Source organism: Triturus cristatus, chromosome 2_2 (assembly GCF_964204655.1).
Source record: "Triturus cristatus chromosome 2_2, aTriCri1.1, whole genome shotgun sequence".
NCBI lineage: Eukaryota > Metazoa > Chordata > Amphibia > Caudata > Salamandridae > Triturus > Triturus cristatus.
Genome location: NC_140582.1, coordinates 524,338,286 through 524,360,326, shown reverse-complemented (window position 1 = coordinate 524,360,326; position 22,041 = coordinate 524,338,286). Strand labels below are relative to the sequence as shown.

At 50.7% G+C, this 22,041-nt stretch overlaps 1 protein-coding gene across 3 annotated transcripts in view; it reads left to right on the top strand.

Moving 5' to 3' along the window:
- Positions 1 to 22,041, top strand: part of LRBA (LPS responsive beige-like anchor protein) — a 2,426,603-nt gene that overhangs the window by 2,382,492 nt on the left and 22,070 nt on the right. For all 3 annotated transcript variants that reach the window (XM_085641653.1, XM_085641654.1, XM_085641652.1), the window contains exon 56: positions 21,142 to 21,293. In XM_085641653.1, the coding sequence (XP_085497779.1) occupies positions 21,142 to 21,293 (152 nt within the window). The remainder of the gene's footprint in view (positions 1 to 21,141; positions 21,294 to 22,041) is intronic.

Genomic DNA, 22,041 nt, shown 5'->3' with positions numbered 1-22,041 from the left:
ACATTCGTCTGTGGCATTGTCTGCACCGGAAGTGATGTTGCAATAACTAATCTGAAAGAGAAAATTAGTTATAAATTCCTCACCTTAGAATTACCACCAGGCGTCAGACGGGATCCGGAGAATTTGTTCCTCAGCACTGCCTCTGCGCGTTGATAGGTGGCATCTGTCGACTCCGCGTTCGTCGTTGGCATCGTGGTCGCTGTAATAATGTCGCAGTATCTACTTATACGCCGCCCTCGCACGCTGTCAGTTCTTTCTTTTTCCGCGCCAGCCAGCGCAAATCCGGATAGAGCGGTACCTCGAGTCACTTTTTGACTCTGTTTTTACAACTTTTGTCGACACCTCTTTTAACCCCTTCAGTGCCCGCCCCTTTCCCCGCCCTGTGCCGGCCGTTGTATTAGCGGGCGGGGTTTATGACGAGCTGGTCTCGTCATGGGCACAGCGCGACCGCGGCCCATGACGAGACCAGCTCGTCACGGGCATTGAAGAGGTTAAGTCTATCGACTCCTGGTGCACAGAGGGATGTCACGTCGGACCGGCTTCACGGCTTGTGACTCTTCTCACAAACTGATGTCGGTCGCGGACCTGCACGTTGTGTGCCTTTGGTGCCTTTAGAGCGACCACGACCCGAAGTCATGCTCGACTGGTGGTCCCGAAAGCTTCTGGAGGCCCGGCAGTCCGATCCGTGCCATTCGAGGTCCCAGTCGAGAGGGAGGTTGCAGAGCCACCACCACCACCACTCGTCATCGAAGTCTCCATCTTCGGGTAAATCGAAGCACAAGAAGGCGGCGAAGAAGCATCAGTGCTCTTCGCGTTCTCCTCGGCCAACGCAGGACGCGTAAGGGAGTCATCCGGCTCCACCCACGGAGCCTGTTGAGTCGACTCCAGCCTTCCCTCACTTTCCGGGACCCGGAGCGACCCCTGCCCAGCTTCGAAGCTTTTACGAAGCCTTACATTCTGTCTTCGGGCAGCCCGACTCCGCCGGCGCACCATCGGGTCCTGCAGACTCCGTTGGGTGCTCTAGGGCTTCGATGTTGGCAGCTTTGGATCCGGCGCCGCAGGGCCCCCAAGGAACCAGGCCTGGATCCGGATCGGCGCCGGTTGACCTTCTGACACCTCCAGCACTGAATCCACGTCACACCCTCGCCGCCTCCAATGCTGGTTGTGTCCCCCACTGGCGTCAACCCCAACCTCCCCCTCGATGAGTACACGGTTCCGGACCTACGTCGGGACTGGCGCCGACCAGAACTTTTGTACCCCTGTTCTCTCCTGATGTTTCCTACCAGCCTGAATGGCTCACAGGAGAAGATGAGGAGGACTGGGAGGGGTCTGGGGACCCTCTTCCGGACCAGTTGGAAGAACCGGACTGGAAAGAGGCGTTGGGTGAGGCCAGTGGTCTGGACACTTCCACAGACCTTGGCATGCTATCTCCCCCTACCGTGGCTACGGAGGAGGGTGCATCTTACGCTGTGGTGCTGCATAGGGCAGCCGAGGCCCTAAACCTCAAGCTTTCTATGGTGGCGGTCAGGACTAACCTCCTGAGAGAGGTGCTTCAACCGGCAGCGGCCTCCTCGCTGCCCCTGCTGCCGTTCAATGAGGCCCTTACGGACATCCTTTTGGGCACTTGGTCCAAGCCCAACACTGGGGCTCCTGTGGACAGGAGGATTGCCCGATGCCACCGCCTGGCCCCGGGAGACCCCATTTTCCTGTCTTCCCATCCTACCCCTGAGAGCTTGGTAGTCCAAGCCTCCACATCCAAAGGCGCATTCCCTAACGCACCACCTGATAGGGAATCCAAGAAGCTGGATCACCTTGAGAAGATGTTTTCTTCTTCCAGCTTGGGGCGGCGGTTGATGAACTCCGCATGCCTATTGAGCCCTTACTCCCACTCGGTGTGGGACACAGTTGTGCAGGTGCTGCCACGGTGCGCTGAGGAGGCCCGGGCCGTGCTCTCCCGTGCTGTTGCCGAAGGGAGAGACGCAGCGAAGTTCACCATCCGGTGTGGGTTGGACACAGCCAACTCACTGGGCAGTATGATTTCCACGTCAGTAGCACTGAGATGCTACGCCTGGTTGTGGTCCACTGGTTTTTCAGGGGATGTCCAAGCAACGCTTTTGGACATGCCCTTTGATGGCCGTCCCCTGTTTGGCGACAAGGCAGACAACGCGCTCGAGAGCTTTAAGGTTTCCAGGGCTATGGCCAGATCCTTAGGCCTCGCTTCCACCACCTTCCCAGAGCAGTCTGCTTTTCGCCTCTTTGGGTGGCTACAGGAGGGGTGCCCGCCACATTCCGCCCAGAGTCAAAGGCCTGCGCAAGCTGTCCAACCTCTGCGCTGCCACGGACGTGGATCCCACCGTCGGGAGGCCAGTGGGCCGGCCAGTCCACCAGCACCTCCTCTGCAGCAGCCTCCAAACCCTCCGAGTCGGAACTTTCAGGCCCATCATTCACCAGTGGGCAGCAGGATTCGCCATCACCTCCCCCACTGGCTCAACATCAAGTCGGACAGGTGGGTTTTGCAGATAGTCCGAAGGGGCTACTCCCTCCTCTTCGAGACTACCCCTCCATCCATGCCACCTCAATTCCATCGCATGTCGGAGGATCACCTGGCCCTTCTCCAACAGGAAGTTGCAGCTCTCTTGGCCACAAGAGACATCGAGCACGTTCCTGTCCCAGAAGTAGGTCGTGGTTGTTATTCCCACTACTTTCTGTTGCCCAAGAAGGGCTTCCTATCTTGGATCTCAGGAACATCAACTGTTTCCTCCGGAAGTAGAAGCTCAAGATGTTGACTTGCTCAGGTTCTGTCTGCCCTCGACCCTGGAGACTGCATGGCAGCGTTGGACTTGCAGGACGCTTATTATTACATCCCCGTCCTGCCAGCCCACAGGCAATACCTACGGTTCGCGGTAGGCCATGAGCACTTTCAGTTTACCGTGCTCCCCTTTGACCTTACCAGCGCTCCTCGGGTGTTCACGAAAGTGATGGCAGTGGTCGCAGATCATCTGCGCAGATCAGGGGTTCCAGTCTTCCCCTATCTCGACAACTGGCTGTTGAAGGCGGGCTTGCCCCAGGCAGCCGTCTCCCACCCTGACTCAGTGTCTGATTCTCACAACAAATTGAGACACATTTTGCGGATGATTTAGGTGGTGCTGGACATCTCCAAAAAATTTATGGACTGGCCTCACACACCACCAGGTGTCATGCTTGATCATCGGCTGTCCTCGCCCTTTAAAAAACGCGTTTGATAAAGGGCGGGCCTACACCTGGAGACAGGGAGGCACTTCTAAAACTAAGTGGGCCCTGTGCTGAAAAGGTGAGTGAGTGATATTTAAATATTGATGCACGGTCCTGCGTGAACTTTTATTAGTGCAGAGTGTGCTCGATATTAAAAATAATTGTGGAGACTAGGGGGTCTAGTACCCCATCTCCATCTGTGTTGCCCCACAGATGGAGGCCCTTCCTTACTGCTTCCCCACTGGGAAGCAGCAAGGAAGGATCTTAGGAGCATCATGAGGGACGCACCTTGATGTAAGTTTGACTAAAGGGGTCCCTCACCTCCTCTTTCCCATGGGACATACCTACACCTCTAATAGGGTGTTCTGAAAATATCGTGGTAGAGTTGGATTAGAGCTAGCCTACCTAAGTGGTTTTATCTTTGTTTCTTTGAGACAAGATAGGAGCCCCCCTCTTTTTTCTCACTTATGCCCTGATGAATGTCATGGACCTTCCTGGCCATAGTGGCAGAAACATGTTGGCAACACAGATGGAGATGGGGTACTAGACCCCCTAGTCTCCATCATTATTTTTAATATCGATGACACTCAGCACTATTAAAATTTCACGCAGGACTGTGCATCGATTTTCAAGTATCACTCACTCACTTTTTCAGCACAGGCTCCCATATATATATATATGAGGAATCCATAACTAAATGTCTCTTTCAGATGAACAAGTTACTTACCTTCGGTAACAATATATCTGTAAGAGACATAGATTAGTTATGGATTTCTCACCGCCCTACCATTCCTCCCCGTTCGGCGAAATGACTTCTAGCATAAAGGACTCCCTTTCAGGGCCCTAGTTTTCGTGCACCAGTGGTCAGTGTCTTGCATGGCTCTGTGCTTCTGGCATGGAATGTCGTGTAAAGAACTGACGTCCGTGTGCGAGGGCGGCCTCTAAGTAGAAACCGCAAAGTCCTTCCTGCTACCACGAAGCCAACGTCTAACACGGAGTCTACCGACACCACATATAGATGCGCAAAGGTACTGCTGAGGAAAAAATTCTCCGGATCCAGTCTGACGCCTGGGGGTTATTCTGAGGTGAGGAATTCATAACTAATCTATGTCTCTTACAGATATATTGTTGCCGAAGGTATCTAACTTGTTCTTTAGATGCCACCTAGGTGTTCTGACTTCCGTTCTCTTCTTTCCGCACCAGCCAGTGCTGGTCCGTAGAAGAGCTACCCCTCTGTCGTTTTTTGACAGACTTTTTCAATGTTTTTGTCAACTATTTTTTGGTTTAAATCTGTTTATTGGTTTTACTCAAACATATAAAACGAAGCCCACAACTGTGAGACAACCAGGTTGTCTGTCATATCGATACTAAAGGCGATAAGCGTGGAGCGGGCCCTCAAAATTATAAAAGAAGGAAACCACATAAAACCATACAAACACCCAACAATACCCCCCCTCCCTCCACCCATTCCCTCGTCCACTGTAACAGAAGGGATAAGGCTATTATCTAGGGGTCAACGCCGTCGCTTGCGGCGGGTCTGGGGAGTGGCATCCGGAATTTGTGTGTCTGCTAGGCGCAACAGTCGAAGATAACGGGGGCAGGTCAACTCACGGAATTCGGACACCAGTAGGGTTAGAAAGGGCCTCCATAGCTCTGGGAATTCGGGCCCTCTACCAGCTAAAGTGAGAGTGAGTTTCTCCATGCCGAGCACTAGCCAGAGTCTCTGGAGCCATCCGGAGAACGTTGGGAGCTGAGCAGAACGCCAGTGTAACAGTATATTTTGTGCCGCTGCGCCTAAGGCAATAGCAATCAACCGGCCCCTCCGGGACTTGAGTGGGTATGTCAGCGAATTGGGTAAGCCCAGCAGGACATAAGCGGGAAATCGCGGGAGCTGCGTCTCCAGGTGGAGGTCTATTTCGTCCAAGACTTGGGACCAGTATGGCTGTATGCAAGTACAACTCCAGAGAACATGCTCCAGAGTGCCCACCTCTCCGCACCCCCTCCAACACAATTCACTCCGGCGGTGTTCCTATTGCCAGGCCATGGCTCAGAAGGCTTTGAGCGAGTGGTGCCTGAAGCTGCTAGTGGCCCGGCATGTGACTCAGCAGAACTCAAGTTCCCGGTCGAGGTGAAGGTCCCAGGATCGTTTGCGGAGCCCAAAGTCCTCCTCCACCCATTCAAAGTCCTCTGGACACTCGGGTAGGAGGCACAAGAAGAAGAGCAAGAAGTCTAAGCACTCTTCATCCGTCGGCCCACAAAACAAGGGAGCCTCTGCATTTTAGGCCTCGCTCCCCGGAACCTGTGCTTGGGCCGACTCTGCGTCTCCCTGAATTTCCAAAGGCTGGAGCGACCCCCACCCAACTGAAAGAGTTCTATGAGACCCAGTTGACGTGCTTTCGGGCCTGTGGGGTCAGAAGGGGCCCCTCCTGGTTCTGCACTGGCTCCGGTGGGATCCCAGGGATCCATCCTTGGTTCTGGACCGAGGCCGGTGCTCCTGGCGCCGGCGGTGTAATCTCCATTGTCATCCCGACTCCGACATGGAGGGGCGTCGCCCAACGACGGCTGGAGCCTTGCCTCCTAGATCGGAGCCTGATTTTTTTATTGGCCAGGCCTTGGCAAAGACTGGGAGGGGTCACTGGACCCTTTATAACACCAGCCCTGAGCAAGAACAGTGTGTGGACTGGTGTGTGGACCCCCGGGTGAGGACCTGGGTGATGCAAGCTACCTAGATCTGTCTCCATATGCTGGCTTGTTATCTTCCCCCTACCATGGCAGTGAAGGAGGGATCTTCTTACGCATTGGTGGTGCGAAGGGCAGCTGGAGTCCTTGAACTTCAGCTGCCCACGGTGGTGGTCAAGACTAATCTCTTGACAGAGGTTCTGCAACCAAGAATCTCCACATCAGAATCCTTACTCCCATTGAATGTCGCCCTCAGTGATGTCCTGTTGTGTACCTGGCCCAAACCCAAGACCAGGGGCTCCTGTGAATAGGACGATTGCCCGTCCCCAGCGCCCTGCACCTGGGGACCCAGACTTCTCACGCAACATCCTTCCCCTGATAGCTTGGTGGTCCCAGACTCCATCTCCCGAGACACTTTCCCAACCGCTCCCCCGGATAGGGAATCCAAGAGGCTGGACTCATTTGGGAAGATAATGTTTTCTTCCGCCAGCCTGGCATTGCGGGTTGTTATTCTCTCACTTTGCGAGATACGGTTGCACAAGTGCTGCCACAGGTCTCAGAGGAAGCCCAGGCTGTAATCTCATACCTTGTCAATGACTGGAGAGATTCGGTAAAGTTCACTATTCAGTACAGAATTCACACAACCGTCCCTCTAGACAGAGCAGTTTCTACGACAGTAGCCCTTAGGTGCCACACCTGGCTGAGGATGACCGGTTTTTCAGGGGATATCCAAGCTTCCCTTATTGACATGCCCTTCGATGGCACCCGTTCTTTCGAAGACCAGGCAGATTCGGCTCTTTAAGGATCTTCGTGCTATGACCCGTTCCTTGGGCCTCTCTGCTGCCCCGTGTCCACCTCAATCTTCCTTTTACTGCTAATGAAGGGGCTTCCAGTCGTGCCAATTTCTGCCCAGCCACTTTGCAGGTTCCCCAGCCTCTGTGTAGCCGAGGGTGCAGTACCCACAAACCTCGTGGGTCAGGTGGCCAGCAGTCTGGTCAGTCCACCAACCCCCGCTTCAGGAGCCTCCAAACCCTCCTAGTCTGCCCCTTTACCACCATGGGCACCCAGTTGGCAGCAGGATTAACCATCACCTGCCCCACTGGCAGTCCATAACATCAGACAGGTGGGTGTTGCAGATTGTCCAAAGGGGCAAATCCCTCCCCTTCAAGACTCCTCCTCCCCCCATGCCAACCTTCTCATGACCTGCTAACAGAGAATCATCTGTCCCTTCTCCGCAAAGTTGTCACGGCTCTCTTGGCCAAGGTAGCATAGAGAGGGTTCTGGTGCCAGAAGTAGGCAGTTGTTATTCCTGCTACATTCTGGTTACCAAAAAGGGCAAGGGCAAGGGCTTATACTCCATCTCCAACTCTAAATCTTTTCCTCAAGAAGGAGAAGTTATAAATGGCCACATTGGCTCAGGACTTGTCCGCCCTGGATTCAGAAGACTAGATGTAGCGTTGGACTTGCAGGACACCGATTTTCATATTATCCAGTATTAGGGTATCTTTCATAGATTCACATGCCTGAATCATTCCCCGTCGTCGGGATGGGAGTCACCGGTAAATAACAAAGCAATGTCTAGAAGACATATAGAGAAACAGGCCCCACAGGGCCCTAGCTTAGAAAGCTATCCACGCCCTTATGTAAAAAGGACCAAAGTTTGGCCAGTAGCCAATCAGCTAGCACCACCTTCTAGAACCCTCCTGGAAGGAGCCCTAGTCCCTCAGATTTTCTACCGCACGTCGTGCTAAGGGAGTCTCCACTGAGCTCTGCTCATTGCTTCTGGTTGTCCAGTGTTTTCTACTCAAATCTTTCGGATTTGTCATGGCTGATACTCCTAAGAAAGGACTCTTCAGATCCTGTTCTTCCTGTTGGAAGAAAAGGCTCCACGTGGATGATCAGCATAAGGACTGCCTTTATTGTCTGTACCCCAGCCACAGTGCCAAGGATTGCAAGGTATGTCGTACCTTTTCATCCAAGACCCTGAAGGACAGAGAAGGGCGCCTTTTAATCTGGCTACAAAGGCTGAAGGACAAGGACTCTGTGGTGTCCTCTGAGGAGAGTGAGAGTTCTGTTATATCTTCTCACTCCTCACGCAAGCGACCAAGGGCGTCCTCTCCAGGCCCTTCGTCGCAGCCACCTCTTAGGAAGCCACACAAAAGGTCTTCTGAGGTTCTGGACTCGTCTATGCCAGGAATCACCTCTCCTCCAGATGTCCAGGTTACTTTTAAGAAGCCAGTTTCTGCCCCGTCGCCGACGACCACCTCGTCGACGGTGGCTTCATCGACGAAAAGACATCCATCGACGGCAGTCGTTGTAACTTCGTCGACGGCGACGATATCAACGGTCATATCCCATTCAATGACCACGTCGACGACGACAACACCATCGTCGACGGCTGGTAAAATGATCTCGTCGACGCTGAAAATTAAAAAGTTGTCGTCGTCAGCTAAGCCGCCGACGACATCGTCGACAGCAGGATCGTCGACGACAGCGCCATCGTCGACAGCAGGATCGTCGACGAAGACACCGCCGACGAAGACACCGTCGACGAGGCCGTCGTCGACGTCGACGACAAGGACACCGTCGGCGAGACCAGTGTCGTCGACGCCGTCGTCGTCGAAGAAACAACTCTCGTCTTCCTCACTGACGACGACACCGCCATCGCTGTCCTCGTCGACGCTGTCTCATAGGCCTATTACACCGCCTACACCTTTCCTGTCGACGGGCCCGTCGACAGTTATTGACTCTGAGACGCCAGATATATTTGTGCACCTCAAAATCACCAAACGGGCACTAACACCGGCCCTTACATCACCCAGTCGGATCCCTACTTTGCCACCTGCTCAGCTTTTCGAGGAGGAAAATTCAGAGGAGGACAGTATGTTCCCAGCTGCGACAAGCCCTTCACAGCTACATGTCAAATACCAAGATACATCTGATTATGAGGACTTGGACCAGGATTACCAACCGGTTCCACCTCCACAATATGTGCAGCCACCACCCTCTATGGTTTGTCTGCCGGCATCACTGGTCACGGACCTCCAATTCCTGATCACGGACTACAAACAGAGGTTTCCGACGCCGGCGCCTCTAACACCAGTTGCGCCACCAACACCAAGGGCAAGACCGCCACCATTAGTGCTGCAATCAGAGCCTATTGCAACGCCACTTCCTCCCACAACAGATGAGGAAGAAGAGGACGAGCCAGAAGAGGTAGAACTTCAGGACATTCATTCTCCCCAGGACGAATGGGATGATTATGTCCTTCCCTGTCTGACTTCTCCTGCCCCCACCACGTCCGACTCGCCTCCAGAGGATATTGGCGGCTTCCATAACATTTTAGAGAGAGCGGCCCAGCGTTTTCAAATTCCGATGCCCTCGCATCAACAAGACTGCTTCCTTTATGACTTTAAGGAACCCTTTAAGAAGTCTGTGCGAGCGATACCAATGATAGACTACATTTGGGAACAGGGAGTTAAAATTATGCAACATCCTTCCTCTGTTCCCCCAGTGTTACCACGCCTGGACAAGAAATATAAAGCGCCGGACACAGCTCCGGTCTGTCTTACGGGCCACCCGAAGCCAGATTCGGTCATTACGCAGGCCGCACAGAGGAGGTCAAGCAACCCGACTGCTCTATTGACGGCTCCTCCTGATAAGGAGGGCAGGCGCTTAGACACCATTGGCAAGCGGTTCTCCTCCATGTCGGCCTTGACGGTGAGAGCCTCTAACGCCCTGGCTCTTTTGGGGCGTTACAATCGCCAAATGTGGGCAGACATTGCACCATACATGGCAGACCTGCCAGAGGAGTCCAAGGAGGATGCAAAAAAGATCCTGCTTGAGGGAGAAAGATCGGCCTCGGAAATAATTGACTGTGCAATGGAAATTGCTTCTACTGGCTTCCGGCAATTAGCGTGTGCAGCAGTTCTCCGACGCCAGGCTTGGCTAAAGGCAACCTCCTTCAGACCGGAGGTCCAGACTAAGGTGTTGGACATGCCTTACGATGGCCAACTGCTTTTTGGCTCCCACATTGATGAGGCGTTACAGGGGATTAAAAAAGACATGGATACTGCCAGAGCGTTGGGTGCTTTGCAATTCCGGAATCCTTCCTTTCGGGGCCCCAAGGGAAGAGGTCAATCCTCTGGTAGGGGAGAATTCCACCAACGTTCTTCTTTCTCCTCCTCCCAGCAACACCGGCCGCAATATCAACAGCGGCGACAATCCACATACACGAAGTCCTCCTTTCGTGGTAAAGGTGGAAGGCAAAAGGGAACCTCCAGACGCCAGTGACTTACAACTACGGCCGGCCTCCACCTTCTCGCCACCCTCCAAGATTGGCGGCAAAATATCCCACTTTCTCCAAAATTGGCGAAGAATAACTACGGACCGTTGGGTCCTACAATTAGTACAATTCGGCCATTCCCTGGAATTTATACAAATCCCTCCTTCCACCCCTCCCCGCCCAACACTTCACAAAAACCTACGTCTGTTACTCTTGGAGGTGAAGACTATGCTCCAAAAAGGGGCTATAGAGCGAGTTCCCACAAATCAACGGGGAAAAGGGTTCTACTCCCGCTTCTTCCTTATCAGGAAAAAGGAGAAGAAATGGAGGCCGATATTGGATTTACGGAATCTGAACATCTATCTGAAACAGCAGTCGTTTCGTATGGTCACCATTCAGGAGGTGTTACATCTGCTCAATGCGAACGACTATATGGTGTCGTTAGACCTGCAAGACGCCTATTTCCATATCCCAATACATCGCAACCACAAGAAATTCCTACGATTCGTGGTGGCCGGCAGACATTATCAGTTCCGGGTGCTGCCGTTTGGTCTCAAATCGGCACCCCGCATTTTTACCAAATGTCTAGCTCCAGTGGCGGCCTACCTACGCCATCACCATCATCAGGTCTTTCCCTATCTAGACGACTGGCTAGTCAAGTCTCCATCTCTTCAGGGCGCGTCCAGGTCTTCAAACGCCTGTCTAACGCTCTTCGATTCACTAGGCCTAACGCTGAATCGAGATAAGTCCGTCCTTCAGCCGTCTCAGCGCATGAACTTTCTGGGCGCTACTCTGGACACTGTGCTACGGAAAGCTTTTCCATCAAAGGAACGGAAGGACAAGCTGCAGGCTTTGGCTCTCAGGATAATGTCCGAAAGGACGCTGTCGGTGCGTCTCTTCAAATCCCTTCTCGGGATGATGTCGTCTTGCATCCTCTTGGTCCCGCATTGTCGTCTCCACATGCGACCCCTTCAAGAAGAATTGTCGGATCAATGGGTACAGTGTACAGGATCCTTCGACGACGTCATCCAAGTCACACTTGCGATCAGGAAGGCCTTACGATGGTGGGTGTCTCCCCAGAACCTTTCAAAAGGCTTGCCTTTCTTGCTTCCTGCAGCACCCCACATAATCACCACAGATGCTTCCCTGGAGGGCTGGGGAGCCTTCCTTCAGGAGCTGCAGATAAGCGGGAAATGGTCCCCTACAGAGAGAGCACTTCATATCAACCTCCTGGAGCTGCGCGCCGTCTACCTGGCTCTGGTGGCTTTCCTCCCAAGAATCAAGAACTCCATGGTGCTTGTCAGAACAGACAACACAACGACAATGCACTATTTGAACAAGCAGGGAGGAACACGCTCGCTGACGCTCTCTCGAGAATCACAAAAAATCTGGAGTTGGCTACTCTCTCACAACATCTCTCTGCGAGCAGATTATGTGCCAGGCGTCCACAACGTGTTGGCAGATTCCCTCAGCAGACGGCAGTCAACTTGCCACGAGTGGGAACTGGACCAACAAGTCCTCAACAGCATCTTCGTTCAATGGGGCACCCCTTCTCTGGACCTATTCGCCACCCAGATCAACGCCAAATGCCAACACTTTGCAAGCTGGCATCCCCAACAAGGGTCTCTGGGGAATGCCTTTTCGATAGCATGGTGCAACGTCTTTGCGTACGCCTTTCCGCCGTTTCCCCTAATTCCCAGGGTGTTACGGAAGATGAAAGTGGAGCCCTGCACTCTGATATTGATAGCCCCAGCTTGGCCACGGCAGCACTGGTTCACGGAGCTTCACATCCTCTCCCTGGAACCTCCAATCAAACTGCACCCGTTTCCATCTCTGCTAACGCTGCACAATCAACAGGTTCAGCATCCGGATCCAGCGTCTCTCAGGTTATCGGCATGGCTCCTGAGTACAGAGAATTCCAGGGCTTAGACATTCCTCCGGATTGCAGACAAATCCTAGCTCGAGCGGATAGCACCAACAAGACATATTCACTGAAATGGAGACGATTCTGCATGTGGTGCAAAACACACGGGTTGCACCCTCTTTCTTCAACCCCGGAGCAGATTTTACCGTATCTCCTGCATCTCGCAAAATCCGGTCTAGCTCATGCCTTCATCAAAGTACACCTAGCGGCGATATCACGCTTTCGGAGGTCCTCTACAGGTCCATCTTTGTGGTCTCACAGGCTTATCAAACAATTTCTTAAAGGGCTGTTTCGAACTTTTCCTCCAGTGAAGCCTGTACCACCGGCTTGGCATCTTAACACGGTTTTGGCTCAGCTCATGAAACACCCGTTTGAGCCAATCCACAGAGCAGATCTTAAGTATGTCTCCTGGAAGCTTGCACTCCTGCTGGCCCTTACCTCGGCAAGACGGGTTGGAGAACTACAGGCGTTCTCAATCCAGGACCCTTTCATTCAGTTCAAACGGGACAGGGTCATCCTTCGGACGAATCCGAAGTTTATCCCTAAGGTTCCGACTCAGTTCCACCTCAATGAACCTATCATACTACGTTCATTCTTCCCGAATCCACACACAGGAGCAGAAAAGGCTCTTCATTCATTAGATGTTAAGCGCTGCCTCAAGTTTTACATTGAAAGGACTAAAACATTTCGGAAGTCTAATCAACTTTTTGTGGCATACAGTAGGCCTAGAAAAGGACTACCGCTCACCAAACAGAGCATTTCCCGCTGGATCTCTTCAGCCATAACCTTCTGTCACCAACAGGCAGGACGTCCACTGCAATCAGCAGTTCGTGCCCATTCTACAAGGGCGATGTCTACTTCCATGGCACTGTTTGCAGGAGTGTCCATGGTGGATATTTGTAGAGCGGCCACATGGAAGACGCCGCATACATTCACCAGGCATTACTGCCTGGACACGGAGATCATGAAGGATGCTGCAGTGGGGCAAGCTGTACTCCGTCATCTATTTCAATAGAGGTGAGCCCTTTCCTTTTTTCATCCCACCATCCTGGTCTCTTTACGCACATTTCACACTGTTATGTTGGCATTACCTGGGTTATGGTTCTTTGATACTTTATCTTTCACATGGATATGTTATTATCTAGTGACTGTATATTTACTGTGCCTGCCAAAATGTGCTTTGTATTGCTTACTATTCTGATTCAGGCATGTGAATCTATGAAAGATACCCTAATACTGGATAAGGAACGCGTTACTTACCTGTAACTGCGGTTATCCAGTATTCGTATCTTTCATAGATTCACATGCAACCCACCCACCTCCCCTGGAAGGGCTCTCTTGGATCTCTCAGTGACACAACTACTTAGCACTGTGCTTACGAAAATCTGAGGGACTAGGGCTCCTTCCAGGAGGGTTCTAGAAGGTGGTGCTAGCTGATTGGCTACTGGCCAAACTTTGGTCCTTTTTACATAAGGACGTGGATAGCTTTCTAAGCTAGGGCCCTGTGGGGCCTGTTTCTCTATATGTCTTCTAGACATTGCTTTGTTATTTACCGGTGACTCCCATCCCGACGACTGGGAATGATTCAGGCATGTGAATCTATGAAAGATACCAATACTGGATAACCGCAGTTACAGGTAAGTAACGCGTTCCTTCCCGTCCTACCTGTCCATCTGCAGTTTACGGTCAGCCACACGCACTTTCAATTAACTGTGCTCCACCTGGCCTTACCAGCGCCCTTCTGGTGTTCACCAAGGTGATGGTTGTAGCTTATCTGCGGAGGTCAGGGGTGCCAGCCTTCTCCGATCTCGGTGACTGGTTTTTGAAGGTGGGCTCTCACCCCAGGCTGTCGTCGCCCACGTCCAGACTACAGCAAACCTTCTACACTCACTGGGGTTCACTATCAACGTGCCAAAATCACACCTGACTCCCTCTCAGATGCTCCCTTTCATTAAAGCTGTTCTGGACACGGTGCAGTTCAGTCTTATCCTCCCGAGCGACAAGTCCAGGATACTCAGGCTATGATACCAGTACTTCAGCCTCTACCCTGGGTTTCAATAAGACTGACTCTGAGGCTGCTGGGCCTCATATCTTCCTATGTCCTACTGGTAACACATGCCAGATGGCATATGCTGGCTCTGCAGTGGGACCGGAAGTTCTAGTGGGTGCAGCACTAGGGGAATCTCTCCAACCTTGTCCAGGTCTCAGAGGGGACAAGGAGGGGATTTGCATTGTTTGCTAATAAACCACGATTGGGTCAGAGGCAGACCCCTCTTCCCTTCCCCCAACTAGACCTCACAATAGTGATAGATGTGTCACTCCGTGGATAGGGCGGCCATCTGGTGGAGGTGAAGATCAGAGGACTCTGGTCTCCCTGGGCTCCACTTCCACATGCTGGAGCACTGTGCGATCTGGCTGGTATTGAAAGCCTTTCTACCCACCATCAAGGGAAGGCTAGTACAAATGTTCACGGACAACACCCTCACCATGTGGTACTGCAACAAACAGGGCAGGGTGGACCCTTTGTCAACAGGCCCTGCATCTCTGGACATTGCTGGACCGCCAGAGCAAATGAACTCAGCCAAAGATGCCTAGTGGATCTCGAATGGGGTCCCTATCCAGAGGTGTTGCAAGGTCTCTTTCAGCAGTGGAGAGAGCCTTGATTAGATTTGTTCGCCACCACTGAAAACATGCAATTGCAGCAATTTTCACGCTGGAGATTTTAAGGCGGAACTTGCTCGGCGACACTTTTCGTCTTGAATGGAGCACAGGCATTATGTATGCCTTTCCTTCTATACTGCTGCTACCCAGAGTTTTCAAGAACAACCAGACCCAAGTCATCCTTGTGGCTCCAGACTAGGCACTGAGAGTCTGGTATACCGATCTTCTGAGCATAGCCATCGATCCTCCGATCAGGCTGCCCCTTCGAGAAGATCTTCTGTTGCAGCAACAGGGGAGGGTTCTCCACTGGAACCAGTTTACTCTCTGCCTTCTCGCATGGAGATTGAGTGGCGAAAGTTGACAGCTTTCAACCTTCCTCCCGAAGTCTGTAATGTCATCTTTGCAGCCATGCGTCCCTCCACCAAGGCGGTGTACGCTTCCATTGGAAAACATTTCTGACATGGTGTGCAGAAAAATCTGTAAGATCCAATTTCTGCCTCTTTTTCGGAGGTTCTGCTTTTCATTCTTTCTCTTGCCCAGCAGGGCTCTGCTCTGGGCCCTCTTAAGGGCTATCTAACTGCCATTTTTGCCTACATCCGGTTGCCTGACCAACCGTCTTTGTTCAAGTCCCCTATTGTATATAGGTTCCTGAAGGGTCTTACTCATCTCTTCCCTCCTTCGCCATTCATTATGTCTCAGTGGGGCCTTAATTTGGTTTTAACTTTTTTTGATGTTCTCCCCTTTGGAGCCTCTACACAATTGTCTTCTCAGGCTTCTTACACTGAAAACAGCGTTCCTTATGGCGATTAGATCTGCCCACAGTGTTAGTGAGCTGCAGGCCGTATCCTCTAAGCTGCCTTACCTCTCAGTCTATCCTGACAAAGTGGTACTTCGCCTAAGGGCCGACTTTCTACCAAAAGTGGTCACCCATTTTCATGTAGGCCAATCTATCATCTTGCCTACCTTTTATGCTCCTCCACATCCCTCTAAGGAAGAGTAGCAACTCCACCATCTGTACCTAAAAACAGCATTGTCGTTCTACCATGACCGCACACAAGAGTTTCGGGCAATCTTCATGGGTTATGTTGGTGCAAAGAAAGGTTGGGCTGTGCAGAAGCGGACCATCTCCAGATGGGTCGTGCTCTGCATCAAAATCTGCTACATGGGTCGTGCTCTGCATCAAAATCTGCTACACACAGGCCAAGAAGCAACCTCCTGAAGGTTTACGTGCTCATTCCACCAGAGATTAAGCAGTCACCACTGCTTTAGCACGCAAAGTTCTGGTCATGGATGCCTGCCAGGCATCAACGTGGAATTCCCTGCACATGTTCATCAAACATTACTGTCGGGACAGTCAGGGCTGCAGGGATGGGCACTTTGCTTGTTTAGTCCAACAGGACTTTTTCATTCGAGATTGGTTCGCAGACCCTCTTCTGGGGATGTTATTATTTGGTTATCTATTCTAAGGAAAGGATTCTGCGGCTAAAAGTCTTCATCAGATGAACAAGTTACTTACCTTCGGTAATGCCTTAGCTGGTAGAGACTAAACTAGCTGCAGATTCCTTACTGACCCACCCATCCTACCCGCTCTGCAAATAGATTTCTAGGAACATGGATGGCCCATTTCAGGGCTCTAGTTTTGACACACCAGTGGTCAGTGTTCTTTATAGCTCAGCGCTTCTGGCGTGGAAAGTCGTGAAAAGACTTGAGTGTCAGTGCGCATGGGTGGCGCCTCTATAGGTACTGCGATGTCATTTCCAGGACAGCCGATGACAGACGCAGAGACGATCCAGGCCACCTACCGATGCGCAGAGATGCTGCTCATGTAAACTACAAAAACTCGTCCAAGTTTTCTCCTGGAGTGATTTCAGATTTTCAAGTTAATCAGACCATTTCCTTTTTAACTTTCTTTTCAAATCCTTTAACTCCAGTCGAAAGAGAGCCCTCACACAGATGTGAATAGGGGTTTGAAATTCCCTAAATTGGACAAAAGAAGTTTGGCAATTTGATCACAGGATTATAAATTATAGTCCGGGAGTAGATAGTCTACCTATCACACAAGAATCCATCTCAAGATGGATAGTTTTGTGTATTTAACTTTGTTACCAGTCAGCAAAAAAGTCTCTCCCTGGTTGGCCTGAAGCATGTTCAGTCAGGGGAAAAGCGGCTATTGCAGATATATTGAGAACTGTCCCTAGTTCACAAATATATATGGCTGCTACATGGAGGCCTGTCCATACATTTACAAAACAGCGTTGTCTTGATTTGCACTGAAAGGTGGAATGCCCAGATAGGTAAAACTTCATTGAGGATTCTGTTTGGGCAATGGGTGAAGCAGTTTCCCCTCTCTTGCCTGCCTTTTTTAGTGGGATGGCCGTTCTGTTAAACTCAGTGCTTATGACAACTGATGTGGGTCCCCTGACGGCGAAAGAAAAGATACTTACCTGTAATTCTAGTTCTCCTCAAGGGGGGAACCCTTACCAAAGCCATGAGTAGGTCTCCCATGTCACCAGACAAGATGGCTAACAGTATTCTCAGTAATGGATCCTGTGAGGCATGATGGAACGCAGGAGGAAGACTGGGGCCCTAAAGCCACAGTGCCAGATCTTACTCTAATTTCTACGGCAGTCTCTCTGCTAACATTGCCCTTTCTTTCTTTTACCTTTTCAACAAAGGTTTGTGAAATATATTTCTAGTCGCCTTTTGCTAAATTAGTAACTGGTGTAGTTTGCTTGTTTTGTAAACTGAAAATAAATGACATTTTATCCTATTGAACTGCAAAGGCAGTTTTTTCCTCTGTTTGCAGGACACTTTTCAACTGAAAAACTTTGCACATATGTTTATATTTATATATATATATATTATTGGTACTCCCGTATTGCATGTGCAGGCTGGACAATTCAGTGCTTATGACTTTGATGTGGGTTTCCCTGGAGGAGAACTAGGATTAGAGTAAAGTAACATATTGTTTATGCTCTACTTGCGATTACTGATTGTTGCAATTGTCCCCCTTTGTCACCTCCAGCCTTCAGATGCTGAAGGCGAGGTGAAGTACACTTTTCAGTGCTCATCAGCTTGAAGATGGTGGGACTTATTCAATCAGGACACGGACTATGTCTCCCTCCCACAGTAGGTGGGCATAATAGAGGGTGTAGACACCCCAGGTACGGGGCCCATTGGCCACTCCCTGTCTCTTGTAACGCCCAAATATCTAGTATTTAGTTGTCATTCCCAGATCCTGAACTTCAGTTTCGGACGACCTAAGAAGAGCCAGACACCACAGTCACACCAGCAGAGATGACTGCAGAGAACTACTGATTTGGTCCCAGCTCTACCGGCCTGTCTACAGCCCTCGAGGATTCTGCTCCAAAAGACGACTCGTCTTGCAGCTCAGCGACCTTCAAAACCTTGGGAGGAACTGCCTGCCTTTGACAATGATCAAGATCTCCCAAGAACAGTGGATCTATTCACCAGCAACAAACTACAAACAAGGCCTCTGTGACCTGAAGAACCACAAAACTCTGCTCCCGGTTCCACCTCTGCACTCGACGCCTCCAGCCCGATTTCAAGTAGCCCACTGGTCCCAGAGATGTTTCCCAGGGCTCGAGAGCCCGAGTCCACGTGGGTTGACCTCACCGAGACTTCTCGACGTCGCCTGCAGCCTCTGCACAGAGATCCCCTTAACCACGACCTGCTCTAGAAAGGTACGACATCAAAAGATACCCGTGGACGCGCCAGCCCTTGACTTTGGTGAAACAGCCCAAAGGTGTCCCTGCGTCCCGAGCATCGAAACTTACCTCTCCATCTCTTGCTTTCCTTTGACTGGCCTCCTGGCCCGAGCCTACAGCCCTTTTCCGATTTTGCCTTTCGCCATTGCTTTACATTTGGAACCCAATGCAGTGTTGGCAACCTGCACCCGGCCGCCCCTGTGCCACTGGTGGTATAGTGTTGTTGCTGCTTTGGACCCTGCCCCGTACCTACTTCGACCCCTGGAGACTGGCTCCCTAAGCCACTGCTACTTACCTGTAAGCAGCCTCTGTTTGAAAGACCCATTTTTCATTGAGTTGTATTGGGCCCCCAACACCGTATTTGCCCCTGTGCTGCAGGTGGTGTACTGTTGGTGCTGAACTGAACCTTCCCCAATACTGACCTTCACTCCCGAAGAGTGGTTCTGTAAGTGGATGTTATCTATCTGTATGCAGAATGTTTTCTTCCTCCCATAGGTTAACATTGCAAAGTCTGACAAATGCACTAAGTGTCCGCTTTTGATATAGAAAAGTTTTCCTATTTCAAAAACGTTTACCTAAGACGAAGTACTGTGGTTCTACAAAATAAATTTAGCCAAGTATTATTTTTATAAATTGGTTTCAGATTTATTTATTGTGGGTTTCTCATTTATTGAAACTGTGTGTACAACAAATGCTTAACACTGCCCTCTGATAAGCCTTACTGCTCGCCCACACTACCACAAAAGAGAGCTTTAATGTTACCTACTTTAGCTTCTGTAAACCTGTGGGGGTCCACTGGACTCTCTGCACACTACATCTTTTTTTGGTATAGTATATAAGGGGACAGCTTCCTACAATTGTGCTTGCCTGTGGCAGGTTGCAGCTACCTGGCTGCTCAAATCTTACGTTGGCCCTTGTTGGTCTACAACTGGTGTGGTTCTCTAATCCTGTCCCTGCCAAAGTCGGGCTACAATTGCCATACTCCATGAATCCTGAACCAGCCTGTGTTTGGCTACAGCTGCCATGCTTTTCTGTGTGTGCCCAGAAGTGGGCCCCTAGAAGCTGTGCACGCCAAAGATGTGGACTGCACTCTGCTAACCATGCCCCCCACTTTTTGCCTGGTATCTGGTGCAACTTTGACTGAACGTATACTGGGTTCCTGCTAAATAGGTCCCTAGTACCGGTGTTCTTTCCCTTAACTGTACCATTGGTCCACAATTTGCACCCCTTTAGGATCCCTGTAAGTCCCTTGTAAGTGGTGCCTCAGGTACCTAGGGCCTGGAAACTAAAGAGGGTCCCTAAGGGCTGTAGCAGGAATTTTGCCACCCTAAGGTGCCCCTTACCAAACTCATGCAAACTTCCATAACAGCCTGCGTGTCTTGGTGCAGAAAAAAATGGAGTCGACATGGCACATATCCCTGTGTGCCATGCTATGCCAGGAAAACACTACATGTATGTTATAGGTAAGTCACCCCTAGAGCAGGCCTTAAAACCCTACGGCAGGGTGCACTATTCCCCATGTATGGGCATATCTGCGCGAGTCCCTGTGATATCTAAGCAGAACCTTTTATATTACAAGTAGACAGGGAAGCTATGACGAGTGCATGGCTGATTACGAGTTCCACAGCTGCATGATGTACCCAAAGGTGTTTGGTACCAAACACCTTGTCTAGATAAACCCACACTGATGTCAGTGGCGGATTTATTAAGCAATGCACCCAGAGGGCTCCTTAGAGGTAACCACTGAAAACCCACCGACTATTAGTGTATTGACTGACTGGCCTCGACCAGCCAGCCACCATAGACCGGTTTCTGACATCATGAGGTGAGAGCTTTCGCTCTCAGCGGCCAGGAACAAAGTCTGCTCTGGGCAGACATGTTCACACCTCCTCCACGCAGGATGTGCAGTCCAGGATAGGAAGCTTCAAAGTCCCTTGCTACCTTTGGTATTCGGCCCAGGCCTCTCCAGAGAGTGGAGATTCCCTCCCCCGTCCTGCTGCAAGTCAGGTGGGAAAATTAGTAAGATTAGGAGGTGTGCCCACATTCAGCCAGCACCACCCGTACGGTGGGCCAGCTGATGTGGATCCCACTTTTCAGATTCCTCCATCTTGTTTTGAACGGAATTAGCATTCTAGGATCAGGGCAATGCTTACTTCCCACAGGGAGTGGTCATAGAGAGGGCCTCAACACCCTAAAGGTAGGTAGTCCACAGGCTACTACCTGTCACTCCCCTTAAACGATGTCTGTTGAAGGCGTTCTGAGTTTGTGCCCACCACACTACCTCCTTGAGTAGTCTATAACTGTTCACCCCTTCTACCCTGAGAGTCAAATGTGGAAATGGTTGTATGTGACCCAGTTTGAGGAGCCCTAGTAGGAAAGACTCAGGACACCAGTGGCAAACGACCTCAGCCACCATGGTTAGGGTCCAGTTGCCCTGTGTCACCTAAATGAGGTCTGACCATAGTAAAAAAAGAAAAAGGTCTGCTATTGTGATAATTTGTACTGAATACCTAAGAGGAATTCATTATCAAATTGTAATTTCATGTGTGGTACCACTTAACAAGCACTGGGTAAGTTGCCTGTTTTCATAAAGTATTTTATTAAATGTATTTTTTTATTGTGTCTTACTTCAGGCAATTCAGCTGAGTCGGGATGGTCAGTACCTGCTCACAGGAGGGGATAGTGGTGTCATCATGGTATGGCAGGTGTGCGACCTCAAGCAGTTATTTGCCTACCCAGGTTGCGACGCTGGAATACGTTCCATGGCCATGTCATTTGACCAGAGGTAAGACATCCTTGGGCATCAGAGGTTTGTGAAATTTCTTGTAAAGTTGAGGACATTTAGAAACAAGGTTAACAGAGGGTGTTCAGATGGTCAGGCAAACTAAGTAGTACCCCTTCTATGGAAACAAAGCAAGACATACACAACCTTGATTTACACAAAAAAAAAAACCTGTAACGTTATTTGATTTTGCCTATCTGGGCCAGGCTAAGATTTCCCAATAAATTATTTGGCATATATTATGGGTAACCAATGCCTAGTGTTCACTTTGTGGCTCTCAAAACTGCCATGTCCTACCAGATGATCACGAGGACTGCTTGAGCTAAACTAGACTACCATTGTACATTGTTTTCTGTTGCTGAGCCCGAGGCCATGCATTTTACCAGACCTTATTGGTTGTTGCTCCAAAAATATGGGAGGCAGATCCAGACTGGAAACCAGAATCAGCCCTAGCAAAAACGTTAAAGGACATCCAAAGTAATGTCCCTTTGAGTGAAAGAGTCACTCCCCTGCATCTGCAGGCACTGCATCAAAGCTGACCGGTCTGCTGCTCCTGTCATCCTACAGACTTCCCGAAGCCCAGCAACAAAGGTGGTGGTTCTGTGGTTCCCCCAAGGCCTAACCTGTCTTCCCTGCAATTTGGAGGACAGTATCTCTTGTCTGAGCCGCTGGGATGGGGTCATGGACCCTATGTCAGGAGGCTCTGCGCCTCTGGACATGGCTGGAACATGAGGGCATTTCCCTGGTGGTT